Genomic DNA, 17,894 nt, shown 5'->3' with positions numbered 1-17,894 from the left:
TCAGTCTGTTTTGATTTGTCTCTGTAACATGAAACAACTGTTTACATTTTGTACACATGTGTTACACACTACGTACTACTACAACTTGAAATGTGTATTCTGCCTTATAAAAGCATACTAGTAGGACCCCTTTGATACTTTATACACAAAGTACTATACTCTCAGAAAAAAGGGTAAAAGAAATATATACATTTGTATGTCACTGGGGCTGTTCCCTCAAGAGTCTGCCAATTGTACCCTTACAGTAGCTGTAAGTGACTGTTCCTTATAAGGCACAGAAATGGACTCCATTGATGGTACATTAATGCTGTTTGTACCTTTGGGACCTTAAAAGGTACAATTATAAGTGTACAACCCCAGTCACAAGCAAAGGTACATTTTTTTACCCTTTATCTGAAAGTGTATGTACATTTCATTAAGTATTTGCTCTACATATCCTCAACAGTACAAATGTGAAAAGTGGTCAGATTCACAGAGGACCTATAAAACAGTATAATATCACCTAATGTATGTATTTCATGATAGGAGTCATGTTATTTGCTACAAGTACAAGCAAATTAACTAGGAAACACAAAGGCATGTAGAAAACGGAAACAAAATGTCCTTCTTCAATGGTACAACTGCTTCGCACATGTGCATCACCCTTTTAAACTGTAATAATTCAATACTGCATTTGTCTTAGATGGAATAATTATAATATTCCACATTTGTTCATTAATTTATCAATTATTCATGAATAATTTCAGGTAAAATGTAAATGTATATATACAGTACAATGTTTTAAGCGAGTTTTGCTCCACACACAGTTCTGCTGTTCGTCCATTAAGTTATATGACCTATTTACAGTTCCAGTCATCGTCATAGACTGTCGCAGGTAATTCAGAATTAATTATATATACTATCCATCTAGGTTGAACAGACTACGCTCTTTTCCAGTTACCGTATTTGGACATATATAACTTTTTTAGTTTTTAAATTACGCAGGAATATAATCCGCTCGTTATGGGCGGCGTTCCAACTAAATGCCAGATGTGTCAAGCACCTTGATGTAGGCTAATGACTAACGGTGCTTAAAGACAAATCGCAGGGGCCGAGACGCTATAAATACCCGCGACTTGCCGTCCTTCTTCTCACATGCCTGCGGCGCTTCGGCTCTACGCAGCGGCACTGATCGCATTTACAACTTTTCGCAGACCCTGAACAGGACCATCCCGACCCTCCAGACGTCAAGGAAGCGAACATTTCGGAAGTTCATTTGACAATATGTCGGTAGTGAGCGCCTTGCCTTTCCTGAAGCCCGTCTACATGAGACCCCCCATCTCGCCGGGTCGCCAGCGCCGCCACACTCTGCCTGCCAGCGAGTTCCGCTCCCTCAGTCCGGAGGATGCGATTAGCGTGTTTGAGATCGAAAGGGAGGGTAAGTTACCTATTTAATTCTCTATTCATGGCATATTTTATTCGCATACGCTAGTGGTCAAAATGGGGGAAACACCTAACATTTTTGGCGTTACGCTTTAAAAATTGCTACACGAATACTGGCGCTAATGTTTATTAACAATAATAAATAGAATTTCACAAATATGCAGTGGATGATTAAATAAATGACTGGAGCAACAGTTGCATAAAGTTCTGCAGTCTCTAAAAATTGTTTCCACAATTTTGGCCACTAGTTCTTAAATTATTAATATACAAGTATTTTTTGTTTCTAATTTATTTGAAGGTATATGCATGTATCAGGGTTGCCAATTTTTTGCCGCTTTTGATATAGCTCATTTTAGGCTTACAGATTTCTTTTGTTAGCGTCTGAAAGCGTGAGTGTCACGCCAGATGCATGAGAGTTGGCGACCCTGCATGTACAACATATTGACTGAAAAGCATGTTCATAAATACATGGGCTTGTATGTCACGTGCCATAAGGCTTATTCCAATAAAACTTTTCTGTGCTGTTGTGTTACTTGGCGATTCGCGGTATCATGTACATGTTTAACAGCTATTAAACTTTTTTTCCCAGCAAGTTTCCATATAGTCACAAAAGTGGCCTATGAAATTGTCGCGTCTGGTTTGACACTTTTGTGATGCTGTCTGCGTGTTGATTGCACATCCTTGCAGCTTTCATCTCCGTGTCCGGAGAGTGTCCTCTCCACCTGGACGAGGTCCGTCATTTCCTCAACCTGTGCCCGGAACTGTCCCTGGGCTGGTTTGAGGAGGGACGTCTAGTGGCTTTCATCATTGGATCACTATGGGACCAAGAGAAGCTAAATATGGTAAACGTCACATGTGACGTATGTGCGCTGTCTGAAATAATGCTTCCAAACAGTGTTATTTTGGCAGGGCTCTTTTAAAAAGTTTAAGTCCATCCACCTTCCAAAACCATTTACTGTATCTACTCTAGGTCTATGATATTAATCTGGAGTATAGTTAAGTGTTTTAAAGGTCAAAAGTATTTAAAGGTTTTAAAGCCTTTTGTGAAATTCAGAAGCAACATACAATTTTTAACTTTCATTTTGTTAATATATAGCATTTTATGGGATGTCCAAATTCAAATGACCCAGCTAATTCAGAGAATACTTTATATTTGTCAGTGATATTTATTAATTTATTATCGCCCTTGATTGCATACCTCCCCGTTTTAATGCTCACCACTGCTCTTCTACCTTTGCAGGATGCACTGACCTTTCATAAGCCCCACGGCACGACCGTCCACATCCACGTGCTGGCGGTGCACAGAACCTTCCGGCAGCAGGGCAAAGGCTCGATACTGATGTGGCGCTACCTGCAGTACCTGCGCTGTTTGCCGTTCGTGCGCCGAGCCATGCTGATGTGCGAGGACTTCCTGGTGCCTTTCTATGAGAAGTGCGGCTTCAAGGCACAAGGCCCATGCGAGATCACCGTGGGAATGCTGGCCTTCGTCGAGATGCAGTTCCCGGTCAGGGGCCACGCTTTCATGCGACGCAATAGTGGCTGCTAACGCTTGCGGCCGGAGTGCAACGCATACATTTCTCAGGGTAAAGCGATAGACCACCACAGCTGATGGGAAGGTCTGGTTTGCCGTGTTGCAAGGCGAGCCTCTTCTGTATCACAGAAGGTGGGCTAACAGAGCAGTGACTGCCTGTCGTCGTGGGTCACCTAGAGCAGTTTCCAGCATTTTCCATCCTCAGATTGTAGTTTGTTTGTGTGACTCGGTCGCCCAGATGTACCCCAAAGCATTACATACAGCGTGGGAGGGGGCAGGTGCACAAATGCTACCACTATAGATAGTTAAATCCTACATTGTTACTTTTGCTCTTATCTAACTATTGTATTTCATTATTGCTTTGAGATTTTATATTTTGTATATTAATAAAAAAGTACATCTTAGTTTGGTGTATTATGCACTTTAATAAAGTTTTTTCCAATTTGTTTAAAATGGTTCAAACAATTCATATTATAGTTAGTCATGCCTAGAAAATGTTTATGGAAATCGTGGTCCTTTGTATATTTAGCATACAAGTGACAGAGGATCAGAGAGCAGCATTGGACTGTTCCTGTAGGAACTGGGGTTAAGGGCCTTGGTTGCAGGCCTAGAGCTGGTTTCTCTTCTCCAGAAATGGGATTTGAACCAGCAAGCTTTTGATCACAGACAGAGTCCTAACCTAGAGAGCCAGACTGCCCCCACAAGCAGGCAGTGACACGCCGGGAACTGAAAACAGGCCTCCAGCATGGCTCATCGCATCCACAGGCATGGCTTTAACACCATTCCCCAAGTACAGCCCACTTTGGTAGTGGCCCAGTTTAAGTGTCACCATCAGCTGTCTGTCACTGCTCTTGCTACGCAGCTTCTCCCTTAAGCTTGATTTAGGTGATTTACTACCCAGATCATACGGATGTCCAGGTGACGAGTGTGAGATTTGTTTAGGTGAGGAAGCAAAATGATCATTCCTGCGAACTGTAATGGATACATGTGAAAACAGACCTCAACTTTGTTAGCCCCAATTCAGACATAATTATACATTAAATATTCCCTTCCTTTGGTTCTGTTTTTGTACAATTCCAAGAGATGTTCCCTTTTCTGACCTCGATAAGGCAGCAGGAGGCTCAGCGGCAGAAACACATGGCGTCACGTTCTGGGAGCTCATAACTGCTCCCTGTACTTGAGTCCCTTAATCTCTATTAGTGACTTAACTGTAGTCTGTGCCTCAACGGGTTTACTTTCCCTGCAGGTCTGTTTGAGTCCTAACCTCTTTGTCGGGACATGAATGTATTTTGTTAAGCGTGACATATCAAAATAGAGTTCAGAAGTTAGGAAAGCAGGAAATTGAAACCAGCATCAGGACTTGTCTGTCTGGCAAAACCACTCTATCCATCCCAATCATCTTCAGTCGCATATTCTGCCTAAAGGCCACTAAACATTCTGTATTTCTGCGCTGTGCTTTAAATTGAACAGTTTCTTTCTAAGGCAAGCAAAGGAAGGAATCCTGAGTTAATTAGTAGAGCAGTTGTGTTGGAAGACATACAAAACATCCGTAGGTTATTTTTAAATGTTTATTAACTATGAAGTCTTGTTTTTATACATATATATAAAACTGAGAAAATATAAAATATAAAATTCAGTGTCTCAGTGGAGGAACAGGAGCTCTCTTTATACCTAAATAAATAACGCTGTATTAGTTCCGTTTTATCCCCACCGGGACGGTTTAACTGCACTCTTGCATTGGGTACTTCAGCTGAGTCATAATCAAGTAAGGAGGGTGTTTCTCAAATGGGGACAAACTACAGCAAAGCCCAGGGGAGTAACAAAGTAGGCTAAAAATTATACATACATATAGCATGTACCAAACTTCCTCGTGGTCTATGAGAAAATACACTGACCACACAGAACCTACCACTGGTCACCTTACTCCTGTTGGGACTTAATCTGTTCCCCAGTCACATGCACATCCAAATGCATGGCAGCAAGTACCAAATAACGTGTAGTATAGCAGGGATTTTAACATTGCGACTCCACAGTTTAGAAAAATTGGCTTACATTTAGTCCCTTCATCCGCTGGCTACCTCCGCTGCTTTCCTTAGCAGAGCAGGCAGCCGAACCCGAGACGAACAAGGCAAATGTCACAGGACTGCTCACCGACTCACACTTGGCTTACATGCTCCTCACACTGTGCATAAAATCTTCACAGTACAGATTCTGAAATCTTTTACTGATACCATACAGATGGAGTATCCTCTGCTTTCTGGAAGGTTTAAGGAGGACTGCTAGTTTTTAATTCAGCGCTTGAATCTCGATAGGAAAGGTAGTGGATATTTTTGTTTTTACCGTACGCTACCACTTCAGCTGTCTTAAAAAATGACTGGAGTCTAGTCAAGGCAGCACAGGATGCCAGCCCATTTCCAGACAGCCTAGAGATGGCAATTAGCTTGATTGCATGGCATTGGACTGCAAGAGGAAAGCCGACTCACACGGGGAGAACATGCAGACCCCAGGGTAACGGTGCTACCCCCCCCCCCCCCCGAGTCGCTGTGATGCCAAAAATCTATTGGAAAATCTGATAAAACAGTTTTGAGCTAGTTAGTTTTTTCGCAGGGGTATTGACACAATTTTGCAATGAAAGAAAAACAGAAAAAGAAACAGAAATTATATTTAGTGTTAGAAAAAATTCTGTGTTTTGGGTGGGGGGGAGGGGGGCATGGGGTGAAGAAAATAACAGAACCTTGGTCTGAGTGTCATTCACAATTCAGTCTCTTTGGAAGTTTAAAAATCATGTGCATCATCTTCTATTATCCCACAAATGGTGGTTGTCCCCGAAATTGCCTTCCAGGTTCACTGGGCATTACCAGTGCTTGTACCCTGTTTACTCTCCTTTAGTGCTTTAATCCCAGAATTTCGTGCTGTAGTGTAAACATTTGAGCGTAATCAAATGCAACCACCTGCAAATTTTGTTTTTTTCCCTAAGATTGTCTTTCCTCCGATTTCACTCTCAAGGGAAGCTGGTCAATGCGATCTCTGCTGATGGGCACTAGTGCAGAACGTGGTCGATGTCATACTTCTCACAGAACTTGCTGGTGAAGGGCAGACAGGTGAGATGCTCTAGCCAAGTCCAGTGGATGGGGTAGATGTAGAACCAGACCACCAGGGAGGAGAGCAGACCCACGTAGACCAGCAGCGACACGGCGATGAGCACCCGCTTCCGGTACTTGTCAAAGGTGCCGAAGGTGACATAGGGCAGGAAAGCAAAGGACAGCAGCAGGCCGCTGAGGAAGCCGAAGATGTGGGCGATGTTGTCAATCCACGGTAGCATGCCGCACAGGAACAGAAAGAGCACGATTCCCAGAAGCTTCAAGAAGGCATTCCATGGCTTTTCCAGCATCTGCCACCCCTGGAAGAGCTCCACAAACAGGCAGGCCAGGAGCCCAAACTGGGAGCCAGCTGGTCCCACCTGTAAAACAGGAAAAGCTCAGAGGCTGTACCGCGGTCTGCGGATGCAGGACGTGAGAATCTACACATGCTTCAGGAAGGAGCAGAAGTGTGAAGGACAGGGGCAATGATCTCAGCAGGAACAGATACAATGACGCCTAGCAAACAATACAGCGTACCTACAGAGTTCTCACCTCTATCATGTGTCAAGCTTGAGAGAAATTAGAGAATCATGTGAAGCGAGGCATCATTTCTTTGTGATGAAGCCTCTTAGAGCTGGGGTTTTCCATGTGGGACAGCACATGCACATACAGGCAGGAAGAGAGATGATATGACCTCACGACTCAAAGTTCTACGAGGTGCCATGGTATCCAGCATGTCCTTTAACGCCCAGAGACAGGCTGAAAGAATGACACGCTGCTCTCATCTTTGGTCACCAGATTATTTGAACTTCCACACCTTTCCCTTCACAAAGCAATGATCCATCACCACATTATGGCAAAAAACATTAAATCCAACTCCTGAGAAATTAATTAACAAGCCAAACATCCATCGTAATAATGCTGGCATATAATGGAAGCCAGCAGAAGACCACACTGACAGAAGCTGAGTAAATGACTGAAAACCTGTTTTAATGGACTATAAAATCAAAATGCGAATTGATTTATTACATGGTTAATAAATGATCTTGGCACTTAATGTTTCTCAGAAAATTGTGCATTATTACCAAACTGCCAATCTAAAGAACTGGGGCCGGTTGCACAAAACACCTTAAGTTTTCCCCTTAAGTATAACACTTAAGGTTTAATTTCTCCTTAGCTAAGGGATTTATTTAAGGGTGTTGCACAGAACCCCTTAAAAGGTTTCCTTAGTTAAGGAAAAACATTAAGGGATTTACAACATTGAAAGACGTTTTACAGCAGTAAAATTGTCCCGTTTCCATGGAGACCGTTCATATCTTTGCACTCGCGCTTTCTTGTGATACCTGTTATCGCCTCACAAAGTAAAGTTACTCACAAAGTAAGAAAAAAAATGGAAGGAAAGAAGACAAGAAAGCCAAATTGGTCAGAGGAGGAAAAGATAATACTTTTGGAAGAATTCAATAAAAGAAAGAACATACTAAAAAGTAAATTTGATCCGCAAATAACAGCAAACAGAAAACAAAGAATGTGGGAGGAAATTGTAATGAAAATTAATTCAAGAAGTCTGGTGAAAAGGTCCATACAAGAGGTGCAAAAAAAATACGACAACTTATCTGTTCTGGCCAAAAAAGAGATCACTAAATACAGGAGAGAATGTAACAAAACTGGTAAGAACTCGATCTTACTAGTTGACGTTAACTTACAACTTCGGATAGGTTAAATGACTAACATGACTTGAGGGAACTGTTAATGTTAGTCTTTATTGCTGTACATAAGTTGCTCATCTTCTTTCAACAAGTTATTACACATTAAAGTATTTAAGGTATAGATATAAAGTAGACTGTAATGGTTCTATAACGTTATATGCTATGGTTAGTTAGCAAGCTAGGCTGAACGTGAAACAGGCTTAACGTTCTTTGACACTCGCGTTTAGACTGCAACCTATTGTGCTAGAAAAAAAAAATCATTACCAGAATTTATTCTATACAAAATGTCATTTTGAAGGTGGAGGTCCACCTCCAAAACCTCTTTCAAATGAGGCAGCGATGGTAGCGGACATAATTGGTCGTGACTCACCTACAGTGGTTGGAATAACTGGCGGAGGGGAGAGCTGTGGTCATTTGGAAGGGTAACATTCTTCAGGTTAAGCCTAATTAATGACATTAGGGTTAATGTCATGACTATATATTTAACTAGTATAACCTTGTTCAGTGAGCCAGATGAGTTAATGACGGAAGAATATGACGTTGCGGCTGCAAGTACATCGATCGTCATGCCTCGCAGCCCAGCTAACCCTCCAAAGACACCGGGGGTGTCAAGGTAAGTTTTTGGTACGCCGTGCTACCTTTTCCCGGATCAATTACACAGAAAAAATACAGCACTAAATTTCGATCCAATCATACTGTATAATAAGCATTTTCAGTCTCACACAGTATTCAATTATATTTCTTATCGCAGTGCAGTTAAAGTTTATACTTAATAAAAAAAAATTGCAAGTTATGTGTCACGATCGTCGGTAGGCGAACGGGCAAGCAAGGGAGTAGAGCCAGGAAGTCGGGTAAAACGGGGATTTAATAGGGAAACATTATGACTCCTGTGTAATATTTTTGCACATCGCTAGTTGTATTAATACTTTGCTCTTTTTTGTATTACAGAAACAGCGGGAAAGAAGACGGTGTAGCTGTACTGGCACTCCAAAAGGAGGTTTTGCTTCTCCAAAAAAAGAAATTAGAGCTTGAAATTGAAAACTTGCTCGTAGAAAAAAACAATTTGCAAATGAACAATATTTTATTGCAACACAAAATAAGCAAGCTAACAGAAGAATCAATTACATTTACTGTAACGTCCCTAGAAGAATAGATAGCTATAGCGACGTGTACACTTAATAAAAGTCATTAAAATTTATATAATACCTGTACTTATTTCTAAATCATATTTATACATCTATAACATAACTATTTACAATTATTCATACTCTTTCAATGAGAAATAAAATAATTTAATTACGATAATTTGTCAAATCATTCTTTATTTATAGCCCAGCTATTCTTTTTAGCTAAAGAAATTCTGTACTATCGTCTCTCGCACGGTGTATCCACTGTTTTCAACTCCTTCCTCCCGATCCTCCTCCACATCTTCAGTGTTCTCCTGCTGCTCATCCTCCTCTACTTCACTGCCCTTAGATAGATTGAACAGAACTACACATGCTAGAATAATTCTGCATGCTCTGCCTGGATCCACACGAAGCTCGCCATGTAGGCAGTGGAAGCGTCGTTTTAGCTGCCCGTTGACCCGCTCAATAATTGCCCGTGTTTTACACAAGCTAAAATTGTAGCTCTCCTGTTAGAAAGAGGGAGGGGACCACATGGTACTATCGATTATTATCAATCACATTGAATAAATTGTAAATTAAAGTAAAACATGCAGCTGAACAAGGTAGGTCTATTTTACAATTTGGATACTTAGACTATACTTGCCTGAGAACTGTTGGCAGGATTTCTGAATGGTGTCATTAGCCATGAACGACACGGATAACCACTGTCCCCAAGGAGGATGCCTTTGTGCCTCCCTTCCTCAAATTCCCTTGCAAGGATGCTCTCATCCAATATTCGAGCGTCATGGGTACTGCCAGGCCATTGTGCTACAACGTTAGTTATTTTATTTTCATGATTGCAGACTAACTGTACATTGATTGAATATTGATTTTTTCTGTTAATAAACTGATCTTCGTGTTGTACCGGAGCTTGAATCCTGATGTGGGTCCCATCTATCACCCCGCACACTCTTGGGAAGCCGGCTACATTAAAAAAGTTTGTTGCTATTTCATCCTCTTCAGGTTTTGAGGGGAACTTCACCACGGTATTCAAAAGACCGGCAATGGCGTTTGAAATTCGGTGAATGACGCGGCACACCGTTGATTTGTGAACATGAAATACATCGCCTATTACAGCCTGGAAGGAGCCCGTAGCATAAAACCGCAGAGCGATCATTAATTGCAACGCAGCCGGGAGAGCACAGCTTCGGTTTGTGGAGTGATCCAACTGTAGACGGTCGGACAAATCATAAATTGACTGCCGGTCAAATTTATACAGCAAAATCAATTGCTCATCGTTGAGCGTATCTAAGGGATTCTCCCGGTCACGGAACACTCTTTTTGGGATGCGTTCATTTTCGTTATCTATTAGCATAAACTCCGCCATCTCGCAGTTAAGGTAAGGTTAGAGGTACCTTAATTTTTTTCCCTTAGTTTGGTTGCTAAGGTGTTTTGTGCAACCGTTAAGGGATTCCTTAAATATAAGACCAAGATAAGGAGAAAAACTTAAATACTTAAGAGAAAAAATTAAGGAAACCTTAAGGGGGAGACTTAAGGGCGTTTTGTGCAACGGACTTTATTTTAAGGAGACCTTAACTCGGACTTTAAGGAAAATCTTAACTTAAGGTGTTTTGTGCAACCGGCCCCTGACCTTTAAAAATGTCTCATTCTTGCATGCTCAGTTCTACTTAAATGACAGTACTCATTCTTTACTAAGAGAAGTTAATTCACCAATACAGTTAAACCACTAGCATGGTTGGTTCAACTAGCCATTTCAGCAGCGTCACCCAAACCAACCTGATTAGCCTGACGTCAGGTGTACTATGGGCAGCCTGGACAGATGGCTAATCTGAGAGGATGTAATCTCCACAAGGACGGGGGAGGAAGGGGCCCCGGACTCCCCCCCCCCCCCCCATCACGAGGCACATGCTGCAGCCCAAAGTCACCCAGTGCAGACACCTGCCGCACGAGGCACATGCCGCGGCCGGCTAACAGGCCGGAGCCCCCACTCTTAGAGGACACTTATCCACCCAGAGAAGTGCTATAACAAGACAGAAGCTTGCAGGGTCAGATAAGATGGTCAGTACGCCGCCATCAAATCTCTGTTTGAGGGATGTTCATCAAACCAACTGCTCAGCATACCAACTATAATGTTAAAACTAGTGTCACCATTCAATCCCAATCACTTAAGGAAATTATAATGTCCCATGTTCACAACAAGCATTCAATTGGCTTCTTTGCACAGGAGCCACAAAGACATACAAAGTCCAGTCTAACAGGGTTTTTCCATCCATTTACTGTGATCAGGCTGCTGGTGGGGTGCAAGGCTGGGGAATTCAAGCTTTTTTTTTTTTTTTTTTTTTTTACAGGTAATTTCTACACACCACTAAATTGTTCCTAATATAGGTGCAAAGAGCGACTATACCATAATCCAGCAATTCACTAGCGAAAAGTCAATCAATATTAATAACTGTACATTACTAAGATTACAGTATGTGGGAGGTTGGTCTTATTAGACAGACTGGGTCTGTGAGGTGGATAAATTATAATCGAGTATTGATCCTCCGGGAATCTTGACACTACTTGACTCTTGCTAAAGCCCCTTAATTGAGCCATACGCCACTGGACGCAGAACGATGCCTCTCCATTTGAACCTTAGCGGGCATAAGGCACGCTTCTCATCGCGCGTGACTTAGCGAAGCACGGTGGTCACACCTCAGCAGCTTGCTGTGGGACTCTGGGCGGCGCTGATATCTGTGCTTAGAGCGTCGAGACCTTCTAGAGTCCTTCTGCAGCTCGCAGAGAAGCATCTACAGGTCATTATAGCACATTACAGGCCACCAGCTCCTCCCCCACAACGATTTGCTGAAGTGCTTTCAAAAGTTAATTCCAAATTTTTCATCGCGTCCAGGGTTTACCGAGCACTAAACACTTTCTGAACCTCAGGCTGGCTTTGAATGTAAATCCCTGGACAAAACATCCAATCTTGGATGGCAGTGTTTCTCTGTTTCTTGCATCAGCCCACTGTGCGTATCCCTCACTCTCAATTGACTCTCAAAAATATTTTTTTTATTGAAAGCTGTGAAGAATTTTTTTTAATTCAGCTCCTGTTGCCCATGACAATATATACTAAACAATGATGAAAAATGCAAACATGCATTTCTGCTATTTTTCAAATTCTATATTCCTATAGCGGCACTCCTGTCCTTTTAAAATTCAAGACATAGTGCTTATTTTTTTTTCACCGGGAAAGGACTAATTAGGCTATTTGTAGTACTATCCCTTCCAGTGTATTTGGGTGATATGCCTTGAGATAGTCAGTCTACCTGGTCAGCATGGGATGTAAGTCTGTCTTGTGAAGCAGTAGCGTCTTCTACATATACGTATATACACTCACCTAAAGGATTATTAGGAACACCATACTAATACGGTGTTTGACCCACTTTCGCCTTCAGAACTGCCTTAATTCTACGTGGCATTGACTCAACAAGGTGCTGAAAGCATTCTTTAGAAATGTTGGCCCATATTGATAGGATAGCATCTTGCAGTTGATGGAGATTTGTGGGATGCACATCCAGGGCACGAAGCTCCCGTTCCACCACATCCCAAAGATGCTCTATTGGGTTGACATCTGGTGACTGTGGGGGCCATTGTAGTACAGTGAACTCATTGTCATGTTCAAGAAACCAATTTGAAATGATTCGAGCTTTGTGACATGGTGCATTATCCTGCTGGAAGTAGCCATCAGAGGATGGGTACATGGTGGTCATAAAGGGATGGACATGGTCAGAAACAATGCTCAGGTAGGCCGTGGCATTTAAGGGGCCTAAAGTGTGCCAAGAAAACATCCCCCACACCATTACACCACCACCACCAGCCTGCACAGTGGTAACAAGGCATGATGGATCCATGTTCTCATTCTGTTTATGCCAAATTCTGACTCTACCATTTGAATGTCTCAACAGAAATTGAGACTCATCAGACCAGGCAACATTTTTCCAGTCTTCAACTGTCCAATTTTGGTGAGCTCGTGCAAATTGTAGCCTCTTTTTCCTATTTGTAGTGGAGATGAGTGGTACCCGGTGGGGTCTTCTGCTGTTGTAGCCCATCCGCCTCAAGGTTGTGCGTGTTGTGGCTTCACAAATGCTTTGCTGCATACCTCGGTTGTAACGAGTGGTTATTTCAGTCAAAGTTGCTCTTCTATCAGCTTGAATCAGTCGGCCCATTCTCCTCTGACCTCTAGCATCAACAAGGCATTTTCGCCCACAGGACTGCCGCATACTGGATGTTTTTCCCTTTGCACACCATTCTTTGTAAACCCTAGAAATGGTTGTGCATGAAAATCCCAGTAACTGAGCAGATTGTGAAATACTCAGAGCGGCCCGTCTGGCACCAACAACCATGCCACGCTCAAAATTGCTTAAATCACCTTTCTTTCCCGTTCTGACATTCAGTTTGGAGTTCAGGAGATTGTCTTGACCAGGACCACACCCCTAAATGCATTGAAGCAACTGCCATGTGATTGGTTGATTAGATAATTACATTAATGAGAAATTGAACAGGTGTTCCTAATAATCCTTTAGGTGAGTGTACATACTCTTTATCGCGCTGATTTTTCAGCCGCATGTGTATTAATTTTTATGGGAATTTCAGCAAAATACAATAAGTTCTTTGCGAGACCAAAGGGGGCAAGGGGGCCAAAGGGATGGGGTGATGTCAGTGAGACCACCCCCTCGCTGCACCCGCTGCTAATTCGCAAACATTGTACAGATGGTGGTTTCTTTACTGACTGGCCCTGTACTACTCGGGTTATGGACCTGAACTGACCACATAATGTCTTTGGGCTCCGAGTACCTTTTATCCCCCACTTAATCTGACAAGGTTGTTACACTTGTCTGCACATTTCCTAAAATAAAATCCCCATTCCCAAGTCACATGCCTCAGTTTACTGTCCCATTGAGATTCTTGCTCTATCACTTTAAAGTAAAGACAAATTATTCACACAGACTGTTCAATGAACTCACAAAGTCTGATGCTGGCCAACTACCAATCAAAATATATACAAATTTAACAATTAGAATTTAACTGATGACCTTTCAAGGGCAGATCAGACTGTAGGATATATGAATAAAAAAATATAAGTACAACGATTAAAATTATCATCTATTTTGCAAAAATTAAAGAATGAGTTTCAATGGAAAGGAACTCAGCACAGATGTCCTGGTAATAATTAAGTTAGAGACTAATTAGATAATCTTCCCATTATTCAAAGTGGTTTTAAATTAAACAACGAGATAAGACCCATTTTAACAAGGAAGGATTACATGGCTTCTGTTACTCTTTGCATACATACAGGTAATCAGGCTATTTTAGCAAACCAAAAGCATCAGCATGCAAAGTGCTTCAGACGTCTGACTTGTTTCCAGTAGTGATCCGCTCACATACAGGTGTCCACATGCCTCTAGGCACCCACACTCATGGCTCAATAGAGGGCACTTGCACCAATCAGAATCCCGAATGCTTTGCCCTTGCGAGCAGCACGGCAAGATTGATGGTACGCCATGTGCTCAAACCCACGGTCAGCCAATTGCAGCTTCAGCTACCACGTGTGAAATCACTTCATGAAGGATATCTTCAACTTGGCAAGCAGAAGTGTGACCTGAAAGTGCCTTAGATCCCTAAAGGTGAGCACAATATAGCACAATTCCAGCCTCCAAGACAGGGATATTATGCAATTCTAGGCCTTACAGACAGGGCCTGACTGGGATTTAATATATAAAAAAAAAAAAAAAACAGCCTTGGACTTTGAGGTCCTCCACAATAAATTTTTACAGATGAGGGAGGAGGGATCCCCCCCCCCCCCAATAAATTCTGTGAAGTCCAGGTACGCCTGGCCTGCCAATGGCCAGTCTAGCCCTGCTTATGGACACAGAGCTCATTTTGGTTAATGGATTCATTGTGGGTTTGTTTATTTGCACAGTAAGACACCTCAGCAAGTTCAGATCAGGCACCACTTGACATTCATTCTCTCGTGACAGCACAGGACCCCCCCCCCCCCCCCCCGGAGGCCAGCTGGGGATTCAGCGGCCCCCGGCCCGCTGACAGAGCAGCCGCTGAGGGAGTCTGCTTAGGTGGTGTGTGCCAATTAGGGTGATCCATTTAATTCCTCAGGAAGCCCAAGCCCCCCCACACAGTGTGCCCAGCACTCTGCTTAAACCGCTCCGGAGGTCGTACCCCAGCGGGGGCCCGCCGGATGCCATTAAAGGCCACAGAACAACCGGCACTGCAGCTTGCGGGTCACTGATCCGAAACAAGACCAGCGTGTCCTCGTCATTCTTTTTATTTTGAGACCGAAAGTGAGGGATCCTGACAATCTCCGAAATTAGACGCTGCTGCCTCAGCAGGTGAACACACTCGGCAGGTGCCAGTAATCTGCCGCGCGAGAGGATTACGCCGACGTTCCATCAGCACGTGGACAGATATGCGGCAAATTCCCAGCTTAGTGGCATTATTCACTTTCCCAGCTCCGAGCACGGCGGCGGCGGCAAGACGGCACGCGAAGAGCGGCCGCGGAACACGGGGGCCCGGGACAGTCGCTTCAGCCGAGAAGTGGTACCATACTGTGGCAAGCGCTCAACGGGCAGTTCCCCTTTCAAACGGCTGACAAGCAGATTTAATGAGCCCACGAACTGCCAGGTATCGGGAGGGCTGGCATTTCTGGGTTATTTTTAATGAGCCGGTGACTGGGCAGTGAGTATTTTGTAAGGCCACTTTCTCCCATGCAGGTGCCCACATCCAGTCACCGCAGCGGCTGGGCATTGCTGCTCGACAAGAGCGCTGCGTCCCCAAGCACAACTGCGCAAGACTTTGAGTTGGTGCACCATTTTCATTCCAGGAATACCATATTTACACGGACAGAAGCACGCCACCAGTATTTCCGCTTTTAACACTTTAAACTGGGGTCGGTGCCGAGGGGGAGACTCAAGTTCCCTCCCTGTAGGAATGAGCCGTGCTCAGGTCAAAGTGTGAGGACATAAACATGCTCATTCCAAAGACATATTACTTAGCACACATTTAAAAGCAGGGTATGTCATTTAAATAGTCTATCGTATCCTTTTTTGTAAATGCTGATTAATTATATAATGATACGCAAGAATGAATGAAAGTGTGTTTACGAACCTCGAAGGGCCCGAGTGTTTTATAAAATGACACATGACGTTATTTGCCCCACCGAGGCACGTCTGCACACAGCCCGCTTCATCCAGCTGTGCCTCATTAACGGGAATCGTGAGAATTGTTCCTTATGAAAACCGCACAGAGGAAAGGCATCGGCGCATCCAGCAGCCAAACAGCAGGCTCCTCCACGTCAGGCGAACGGCCGCACTTAACCCCGAACGGGCTAACGCAGGGCATGCTTCACCGCGCCGCCGGCTGGATTGCGGCGCAAACAGCCGGCATGGCTGAGAGAGGTCAGACACAGCCAGTGCGCTTAACCTCCAGACGTGGTCATGTCCAGTAATCCCATGAAGCTCTTACCATAAACACCTAAGCTGTTTATCAGGTGGCTGAGAGAGGGGTAACACTCTTCCCCCCCCTCATACCAGCCTCCTGAAAACTTACATACATAGGAAATGTCAACTGAGCACATTCACCCCAGGGATGTACTAGCAGGAAACACACTCCACCTGCAGCACAATGTCTGTCAGTATGAATGACGCTGCCTTTGTTTTTTGCTCTAGATAATTATGGGACCCATTCCAGTTCTCTTCTCCAGTGAAGGAGATTTATTTTTCCTGGAATTAGATCCTGCCAACTTCAGGCCATAAATCTAGGCGTTTAACCAAATACAGCACTTTCTGGACAATACTGCCATGAAGACCAGTTTGTGGGGAGAGCATCAGAAAGCAGGAGCTGAAGAAGGGAGGGAGGGAGGGAGGGGCAGGGAGGAGGAAGGGAAGGCGTGATGGCGAAGGCCTGCGTACCTCCGCCCGGTACGGCACAAAAAGGGCACTGCCCAGGTTGCCCGTGATGCCGCTGAAGATGTAGATGATGGCGATGCGCGCCCAGCCAGCCAGCTTCTCCAGGTCCCTCAGCACGGTCATCTGGAAGACCACGGAGACCAGGCAGTGCAGCAGCCTGCACGGATGGCCACCAGGTCAGTGGGCTGGGGTGATGGTGCTGCACGGGCAGGTGATGGGACCCAGGGGCACGGACTCACCCGGCGTGGAGGAACAGCGAGAGCCACAGCCGGTAGAACTGGTCAGGGACGTCCGGATTGAGGAACGGTAGGAGGCCACAGACGTCGTCTAAGCAGTGCACCTGTGAGGGAAATGCAAGGTCAGATATAAAGCCAGACACTGGCTCAGTCTGTTATCCGGGTCCCGTGGCCTCATTGTTTAACAGCTTTTCCTGTTAATCTGCCAGTGCCACCACGCCATACTGGGCCCCAGCAGCACCGCCTACCACTGCGCCCGTCTGCCAAGCCGATCTGAGCCCAGGAGGGCACCGTGCTGTCACCTGTGAGCAGAGAGTGGCCTCCTCGTGGAAGTAGCCATGCATGAACGTGCAGTATTCCCGCGTTGTAATCTCACACCTATCGCAAACACAAGCAGTATCATTAATACATTACCATTACGCTAATAATACTACTAGCAGGAATAATGCGATTTAAAATATCGTCATCGCCGGACCCAACGGCCATCAGGTTTGTTGCAAAGCTGGGATACATTATTGCTTATTCGTCTCAGATCGACGTGTGGTGTCGGAAGTCAGAAGTCAAAGCTAGCTTAGCTGGGTAGGTTTGATCAGTGAATACGTCTGTCACGGTGGCTTTACCACGAATGCCAATCTTACCTGCCCTTGGTCCCGATACAGCAAGGTCTCCCCTTTATGCTGCAGTCCATGTGCCTGTACCCAGTGTGGTTCCACTTGCGTGGAAAAGTGCAGATCTGAAAATAGAGAGGGAAGCCTCCGCTACAGCAATGCAGGCTTTCCCAGCATTCTCTGGGGGCGTCAACGTACTGAGGACGGCAGCAGCCGTTTCAGCTGG

General features: G+C 44.2%; 2 protein-coding genes and 1 long non-coding RNA gene across 6 annotated transcripts in view; 2 read left to right on the top strand and 1 right to left on the bottom strand.

Moving 5' to 3' along the window:
* The first annotated feature begins 925 nt into the window (after positions 1-925).
* On the top strand, positions 926-3,357 carry aanat1 (arylalkylamine N-acetyltransferase 1). The gene is made up of 3 exons (XM_023820361.2): positions 926-1,417; positions 2,110-2,264; positions 2,663-3,357. Exons 1-3 carry the CDS (start codon positions 1,264-1,266, stop codon positions 2,966-2,968), a joined length of 615 nt encoding a protein of 204 aa, XP_023676129.2. The 5' UTR covers positions 926-1,263; the 3' UTR covers positions 2,969-3,357.
* Positions 3,358-4,507: 1,150 nt separating this feature from the next.
* The window catches only part of LOC111848177 (inactive rhomboid protein 2), a 29,100-nt gene continuing 15,713 nt past the window's right edge, over positions 4,508-17,894 (bottom strand). For all 4 annotated transcript variants that reach the window (XM_023819989.2, XM_023819983.2, XM_023819996.2 and 1 more), the window contains exons 14-18: positions 17,699-17,793; positions 17,363-17,438; positions 17,064-17,164; positions 16,828-16,981; positions 4,508-6,413 (exon numbers count right to left, since the gene is read on the bottom strand). In XM_023819989.2, coding sequence (XP_023675757.1) covers positions 5,994-6,413; positions 16,828-16,981; positions 17,064-17,164; positions 17,363-17,438; positions 17,699-17,793 — 846 coding nt within the window. In that variant the 3' untranslated portion in view covers positions 4,508-5,993. The remainder of the gene's footprint in view (positions 6,414-16,827; positions 16,982-17,063; positions 17,165-17,362; positions 17,439-17,698; positions 17,794-17,894) is intronic.
* On the top strand, positions 7,137-9,044 carry LOC140590856 (uncharacterized). Its single transcript, XR_011991713.1, has 2 exons — positions 7,137-8,352; positions 8,688-9,044. It is a non-coding gene; the product is annotated as an uncharacterized lncRNA (long non-coding RNA).

The sequence above is a fragment of the Paramormyrops kingsleyae genome, chromosome 5 (genome assembly GCF_048594095.1).
Source record: "Paramormyrops kingsleyae isolate MSU_618 chromosome 5, PKINGS_0.4, whole genome shotgun sequence".
Classification (NCBI taxonomy): Eukaryota; Metazoa; Chordata; class Actinopteri; order Osteoglossiformes; family Mormyridae; genus Paramormyrops; species Paramormyrops kingsleyae.
The sequence above is the reverse complement of the archived record's forward strand: the minus strand, read 5'-3'. Positions and strand labels throughout refer to the sequence as shown.

Excerpts from the sequence above, each read along its gene's own strand:
- aanat1 (XM_023820361.2), top strand. The coding sequence starts at position 1,264 with ATGTCGGTAGTGAGCGCCTTGCCTTTCCTGAAGCCCGTCTACATGAGA. Across the intron at positions 1,418-2,109 it reads GTTTGAGATCGAAAGGGAGG|CTTTCATCTCCGTGTCCGGA; the intron begins GTAAGTTACCTA and ends ACATCCTTGCAG. Across the intron at positions 2,265-2,662 it reads ACCAAGAGAAGCTAAATATG|GATGCACTGACCTTTCATAA; the intron begins GTAAACGTCACA and ends CTACCTTTGCAG.